Source organism: Epinephelus moara, chromosome 10 (assembly GCF_006386435.1).
Source record: "Epinephelus moara isolate mb chromosome 10, YSFRI_EMoa_1.0, whole genome shotgun sequence".
NCBI lineage: Eukaryota > Metazoa > Chordata > Actinopteri > Perciformes > Serranidae > Epinephelus > Epinephelus moara.
The window spans coordinates 6,602,327-6,610,570 of record NC_065515.1 but is presented as its reverse complement, the minus strand read 5'-3'; the positions used below and the strand labels follow the sequence as shown (position 1 = coordinate 6,610,570).

At 37.3% G+C, this 8,244-nt stretch overlaps 1 protein-coding gene across 1 annotated transcript in view; it reads right to left on the bottom strand.

The window, feature by feature from the left end:
• Window positions 1-6,451: 6,451 nt before the first annotated feature.
• The window catches only part of wwc3 (WWC family member 3), a 53,317-nt gene continuing 51,524 nt past the window's right edge, over window positions 6,452-8,244 (bottom strand). Inside the window, exon 23 of the mRNA XM_050053969.1 lies at window positions 6,452-7,127. Coding sequence (XP_049909926.1) covers window positions 7,061-7,127 — 67 coding nt within the window. The 3' untranslated portion in view covers window positions 6,452-7,060. The remainder of the gene's footprint in view (window positions 7,128-8,244) is intronic.

The following is an 8,244-nucleotide window of genomic DNA, read 5'->3' as shown; positions in this document are numbered from 1 at the left end:
GGCCGCTCCATCGGGATGACATCCTGCGGCGGCTGATGAGGGTGGAGAAGTACAATCCACCTCCTATTGGGGAACTACCGACCATCGTTTCCATCCCCATATAGAGACCGTCGACCTGAAGACTCAGACTGGACTGAAATCTTTGAAAGAAACTTGCTTTTTGGAGAACTGCTGGTCATTCTTGAGGTGAACGGGGAAACACGAGCAGGATATTTTTATTTTACTTTAGTGTAAGTGTGATGTTAAAGGAATACTTCACCCCCCATTTAACCATTTGTATATCAGTTAGTCACCCTGTGTTGTGTTGAATGATCTACAAGTGCACATCACACACTGAGCAAGCCGCCTGTTAATGACGCTGTGGGCTAATGGGCATGTAGCTACTTCCATGTTTCAGATGATACGTCATGTTTGTAGTCGACCAATGAAGATGAGTTTACATATCACCTTGGGTTCGTCCTTCACCTTCTCAAAATGATCCCACACTTTGGATTTCCTGCCCGACATGTTATTAACTAGCCTGGGGAATAACCGCAGGTACCAGCCCTGGAAATGAACCTGACTCCTGTCTGACTGCTGAGCGTGGACACTTCCTGTGTCTGTCCTTTCAAATTAAATTCGCACATGGTCCAGTCATATAGGTTTTGATTTATTTTGGCAAGGTGCAGCTCCTAATAGTTTCACGTTTGTCACGTTGACTAATGACCTTTCTGGTCGACTAATGTTTGGTTGACTATAAGGGGCAGCCCTACTCCACAGTGAACGAAGAATCCAAAAACGGTGAAAAATTTTGATAGAAAGATAGATAGAAAAAACTTTATTCATCCCCGAAGGGAAATTTCATAGTCATCGCAGCGACATGTGACACAAGTACATTAAAACACAGTAAAAACACAACAGCTGCAGACACAGGAGGCTTGGTGACTAAAAGGAGGTAACTAAATAGACGAATAAATATATGTGCGTGTCAAGTCAGTTAAATGAACCAGTTCTGGCAAAGGCAAATTAATTTTAGAATTTATTGCATTTGGCAGGAATGATCACCTGTGCCGCTCCCTCAGACAGCGAGGTTGGATCGGTCTGTAGCTCTGACTCAGGGAGCTCCTGAGCCTGGTCGGCTTGTCATGGAGGAAGTGCAGTTTTGACCGCTGTCTCTCCACCACCAGCTCCTCTAATGTGTCCAGCTTTGAGCCAATGATATTCCCAGCACGGAAGATGACACGTGCGAGAACAGACTAAACATTTGTAGCATCTTATTACAGACATTTAAAGACTTGAGCCTTCTCAGAAAGTAGAGCTCATGCCCTTCTTGTAGATGGCCTCTGTGTTGGTGGATCAGTCCTGCTGGTCATTCAGATGAACTCGGAGGTACCTGTAGGTGTTGACAGACTCCATATCGCTGCCACTGATGCAGACTGGCGCAGGTGGGCTCTTTTTCCTCCTAAAGTCCACCACAGTCTCCTTGGTCTTGGCCATGTTCGGTGAAGTAATAGGAGACTGGGTTAAACAACAGCAAAACGGTCTCATTTATCCAGTCGTGTGCTCAGTACTTCCCAAACAGAGAGTCCTTTCCAACAGGGAATTAAACTAAAAGTGTGATTTGTGCTTTCTTGTACCATTCAAATGGACCTGCACTTGTATAGCGCCACTCAAAACGCTTTTTACACTTCGAGTCACAGTCCCCCATTCACACACTGGTGGCCGCACCATTTAAGGCAGTGGTAGACCAGCAGCTCCTGTGTTCAGTGAGGTGAAATTACCATTTTTGTCAATGGAGTCTGGCTTTGACGAGAGCATAGATAAGTTTCACTTTTAGTTAAGTTCCACGTCGCAAAGGCCTGACTGTTTGGAAAGTTCTGAGCATACGACTGGATAAATGTGACTCAGATTATACTGCACGAGCTGTGTGAGATTGATTGACTGATTTCACTTTGTTGTCAAATTTTCTTTTTTAAATTTGTCTTCAAAAAGTAGATCTACAAATGTGATCTACTGCAAAACTTCACTTAGTTCTTAAATCACTGAACTCAACAGGCTTATGTTTGGGACAGGCCTTTAAAGCCTTTTACACCAAACTGTTGCTCAGCAAAGATGGGAAATTAGATAAATATGTCTGATTAACTTTCACTATCTGTACTCTGTAAGACAAGAATAGTATCTCTGACTCAGATGAGGATTAAGTTTGTAAATGAATGTTTCGATGCAGTTTTGCTTTTGCTAAAATTCGGCCCCATGACTCACCGTTTTGTCCATTTATGCATTTACCACACAGGCCTGCGAGAAAAACAAAGATTTCTTCATGAGCTCAGTGCAACAGAGGGCAAATAACTGATATATAAATGATCATACAGGGCGTGACGTGTTCCTTTAAGGGTGCTGTGTGAACTTCTCTCCTAGGATGTGTTGCGTAAGTGTAATAAGTGCCTTTAAATTCCTCATAACTCACATAAAAGTGCCAGTTTGGATGTGAGATGAGACACATTTTTCTCTCTGCATCTTGTCAGTGTGCACTGTGCTGCATGTTTCAACCTTCAATGTTTACTGGTGCTACTCCAAGTTAATTACTTTTACAGCCTGACGAGTACAATGTTTATTCTTTGAAAACATAATTTAAAAGCCAGGGTTCATAAAATGTGGACACGTATGAATGTAAGTGAGATGTTTTTCATATTTAATTGGGACTCACGTGTGCACGTGGACTGTAATTAAACAGATGACATATGATGAATGGTGTGATGACTGTTTGTGGAGCTGTCATTTATGAGAAGTAAACACCGACAGCGGTTCACGCTGCCTCAGCCGTGTTATCTTTCTTATTTCCGGGACCATCTAATGCAAACAGCGGCCCAGCTGCATGGACTTGCTGTTTTATTTTGAAGTGTAGAAAAACAGATGATGCTTTATAAAAAACTTTGTTTTTTACGACACTTTGAAGTCGTATCAAAACTTTTCTTTTTTGGTTTTGTACAACCGACGAATCAGTCATCAGAATTATACATTTATATATTAAATTATGGACAAAATAATTAAAGTATGTTTTTTTTTTTTAATGTACTGATAAAAAGTCGTCTTCACTGGTAAACAGGGTGCTGACTTCCTGGTTGCTTAGAAGGCCACATCGTTCTGGTTAACCACGAGAGCAGCTGCGATGTCACTGGCAGATTACCTGATGTCAGTTTTTTTTCAAGTTGATTTTTACATTGTGCTGAAACTAATTTAATCTCTGAAACCAACATAGAGCGGCAGGAAATTACATGAATCATACATTATTTGTAAAAAGAAATAACAACATGGTTGCACTGGAACCATTCTTGGTGGATTAGCTGTAAAACAAACGTCAAAAGTAATTTGTAATAATAAGACTGTAGGGCTGTAGAGTGCATTTACACGTGTTTACAGGTGATAGTGTGTAGACCTGCATCACAAACTTGTCCCCACACTGACAGTCTCCTCTGCAACGCACATAAATCAGTGTTTGTGAAGCAAATATGACAGTTAACCACAGACAAGCAGAGGCCTGGGACCGGTTTTGCCTGCAGGGCTTCGTGGGTATTTTTCTGAAATGGCAAGCTGCATTTTTCTGTTTGAGAATGACACAGGAGAACGTGGAGGTTAAGGAATGCATTGATGTGAACAACAGATCTGCCAACACGCTTGTTGTGTTGACGGTTTGTGCCACTTGTCTCGCTGCACTCAGGAGCGGTGGTGGAATGTAAACTAAGTACTTGTACTCAAATACTGTACTTAAGGACAAATTCAAGGTACTTGTACATGAGTATTTCGATGTTATGCAACTTTATATTTCTACTCCACTACATCTAAGAGCAAAATTCTGTACTTTTTACTGCAGTACAGTTTTAGTTACTTTTCAGATCACAGTTTTTCATCTCCTTCCTGTCCAGTTTACTTGTAGTGGAGTATTTTCATGGTGTTGTAGTTGTACTTTTACTTTTTTTTAACTAGTTAAAAGTTCAATTTAAGATATCTGTGAAACAGTTTTGACGCATTACAAATATTCTTACAGGTGGAAAAGAAATGAACTGATATCTATAATTAAATTAAATCAGTTTGACTTGTCAAAATGTGATTTATACATGTGAAAATATCACTATTATAGATATTAACAGTTGCATCTCCAATATGTTCCACATATCAACAAGCATCTCATTATTTAAGTTGTAGATCTCATTCATTAGAATTGCAACTAGTCAAAATTAAATTATGGATATGTCGACTTTTATAACACGTCAAAACTGAAGTCTTGACATCTGTAATTGATTTTGAATAGAAGTCAATGGTACAAGTTGACTAATTGTAATTAAATTACAGATATTTACAGTGAATATTTTCTCTACTACGAAATTAATTTTGTTTGTTTTTTTAAGATGATTATTTTAGGCAGTTTGCCTTGAATTGATATTACAGCTGAAGATGGACAGAAAAGCCAGGAGAGAGAGGGGGGATGACACGCAGCAAAGGGTGGCAGGCTGGAATCAAACCCGCACACTCTACCAGGTGAACCAGAGGTTGCCCCAGTAAGAAGTTAATTGTTGATATCAAGAACTGACATCAACATTTTCACTAGTGAGAATTAAGCTATTATATCATTCATTAGAAGTGCAACAAGTCAAAATTACACAATGGTTATGTTAGCTTGGAATTATAACACGTTAAAACTGAATTACAAATAGCTGTAATTAAGTTTGTATAGAAGTCAAGAGTGAAAGCTGACTAGTTGTAATCAAGTTGCAGATATCTACAGTTAACATTTCCACTATTAATACGTTAATCGTTGGTATCAATAATTAACATTTTGACTAGTGAGAAATTAATTGTAGACATCTTTCGCTAAAATTGCTGCTGGTCAAAATTACATATAGATATGTTAGCTTGGAGTTAGTCAGAATTAAATTATGGATACCTGTACTTAAGTTTGAATAGAAGTCAATGGTAAAAATGGAAAAAATAAGTTGTAATTACATTACAGATATCTACAATTAACATTTCCACTAGTAAAAAAATAATTGTTGAAATCAAGAAATAACATTCTGACTAGTGAGAACTGAATTGTAGACATCTTTAATCAGAATTGCTACTTGTCAGTACCTAATTTTAGATATCTAGTGTACCGTTTGATCAGTAATATAAGAACAATTGTAGATATCTACAAAATTGAGTAACAAATGACTGTAATTCAGTTTGAATAGAAGTCAATTGTAAAAGCTGATTAGTTGTAATTAAGTTGCAGATACCTACAATGAACATTTCCACTATTAAATGAATTGTTGATATCATCATTAAAATTTTGACTAGTGAGAACAGAGTTGTACATGTCATTCATTAGAAATTTCATGATAGATATGTCGACTTGGAATTACGTCAAAATTGAATTATAGATAGCTGTAATTCAGTTTGAATAGAAGTCAATGGTAAAAGTTGACTAGTTGTAATTAGTTGTAGATATATACAATTAACATTTCCACCAGTGAGAAATGAATTGTAAATATCTTTAATTAGAACTGATTCTAGTCCAAATTATGTTATGAATAAGTTGGCGTGAAATCCCAAAATTTCAGAATAAATTATAGTTATATGTACTTAAGTTTGAATAGAAGTCAATAGTAAATGATGACCAGTTGTAATTAGGTTACACATATCTACAATAAACATTTCCACTAGTAAGAAATCCATCCTTGATAGAAATGAATTGTCTATCTTTAATTAATTGAATTCTTGATATCTGTACCTGAAATTGAACAGAAGTCAATGGTGGAAGTTTACTGGTTGTAATTATGTTGCAGATATCTATAATTAACATTTACACTATTAAGAAATTAACTGCTGACATCAAGAATTAACATTTTGACTAGTAAGAAATGAACTGTAGACATCTTTGATTGCTACTAGTCAAAATTACACTATACATAAGTTGACTTGGAATTCAAACTAGTCAAAAAGCAATTGTTGATACCTACAGTTTTTATTAGCACTACTGATTAAATGTTAACAGGGCTTGTCATGTTGAGGCAGAGCTCCAGCAGAACAACATTCAGCCTCTCCTTCAGCTTCTAGCGGCCTGTGTGGAAAGGCTCAGACAGGATGTCATATCAAGATAAGCCGCTGACACAGCCGCCTTACTGCTGTGCGGTAGGACTTCTCAAGAATCGGCAAGTTAAGACTGAAAATGGGTCATTGCAACCCGTTTGTGGTTAGAGAAAAATCACGTGTAACATCGTGACACACTTAAAGAAAATGTCTGTGTGTGCAGAATATGTTCTTCATCCCAACAAATGAATCCTGGTCAGAATGATAAACTGATTAAAAAGCCAAGTGTCGAAACGTGGTTTAATGGTTTTATCTTCACAAGAGGTAACACTGCAGATGTTCATACAGACATCATAAAAAAAAATCTGAATACAGTGTTTCATATATTCATCCATATATTGAAAAGTACATGAAATAATATTAATTTTAATAACATAACAACAAAAGGACAATGACATCTGTAATAAAAGTGGATTACAAAGTGACATTTTATGTAAATAACTCTTAAGAATTAGGTAACAGAAATCAGACAATAGTTCAATTTAACTGTATGTAAAAACATTGAAGTGCTATTCGTTCAAAGCTACAAAATACACTTAAAAAGCAGGAAGCGTTTTTTTTTTTTAATTTCCTTCAAGGAAAAGTACTATAAAATAAGTTACAGTACAGTGAATTTGTCCAAACCGACTTTTGTTCCCGTCTTCCAGCCTTTTGTAAGCACAAACAACAGAAGTAACTCATACAGGAGTAAAGAGATACCGTTTCCCTGTGAGAGGCGTCTTCTCCAAAAAGGAAACAAACAGCCGCGCTGTTGTCGATAACTGTGTCTAGTGTGTTCATGTTTGTAAGAATAGCCGCGCAAACACTTCTGAAAAAAAATGTGAAACCTTCTAATCTTCAACATGATCTGCGTGTCACCCTGCCCGCGTCCTTGGTAGAAAGAACTTTGTACTTCATGAGCTCAGAAAATTAGACAAATACTTCATGTTTAGTCACATAATACAGAGGCAAGCTCTCATACATCGTCAGCTGGCAAAGGAGGTATGTTGAACCTTGGTCTGGTGAAAAAAGCCATCTTCTCTCTGCAGACACAGAAAACAAAACTTATTAAAACACACATACTAGCGTAGTTTGTAAAATAAAAGCCTGTTATCCAGCACTGCTACACATAATATGGGTTGTTACTTTATGTCGTAGATACAAACACACTGTAGATCTCGACCTGCTGCCAACAAAAATGATTTCATTGTTCTATTTTACTCTAAATTGGATGATCATTTATAAAATGAACATCATGCTGTACTGAAAAAGACGTAAAACTAGAGATTGAGACCATAAATTCATAAATCAAGGGAGAAGTAGGGCCATTTTCTCATAGAGTTCTTTAGCAACCATTGACGCCCTGCTGACCATTAAGACACCTCCTCACTGGCTTCACTGTTCAAACCCAGAGGCTACATCAGCACCACCTCCTCCAGACAGTGTTGCATTATGGGTTTCTTCCTTGCAGCCTTAAAGGTACCCTGTGGAGCAGTGTTTTTGTTGAGTGAGTCCGAAACAATGCAGGTCTCAAAATTAAACAAAATATATGGTGTGCTAAGGTAAGAGAGTAAAAAGTTGTACTGGACATGTTTGATGCACCTCAAGGACACAGAAGCGTTTTCGTGACGAACACCGAATGTAAACAAACTTTGCTTGTTCCACGGGGACCTTAAAGGTTACTAGGCAAGCCGGTTTCTTCAAGTCTGCAGCCCAGTGTGACCTATGGGACTTTGTGGTGACTCAAAAACTTGTTTTGCTGCGAGGGAGGAGGTAAATTACTAGCAAACATTAGTTGACATTTTTAAGACATACTGCACTGTGATTTTTTTATATTTACTATTTTTTTTTATGACATGCTATACTTTGACATTTTTTTGACATTTTCACTTCGTACTATACTATGACCTTTTTTATGACATTTTCACGTCGTACTATACTATGACCTTTTTTATGACATTTTCACGTCATACTATACTATGACATTTTTTATGACATTTTCACGTCGTACTATACTATGACCTTTACTATTGTCGAATAGTTGGCATGATATTCGAATAGTGTTTTTGCTTGTGCTGCCCATCCCTATACTATACTATGACATTTTTTATGACATTTTCACGTCATACTATACTATGACCTTTTTTATGACATTTTCAC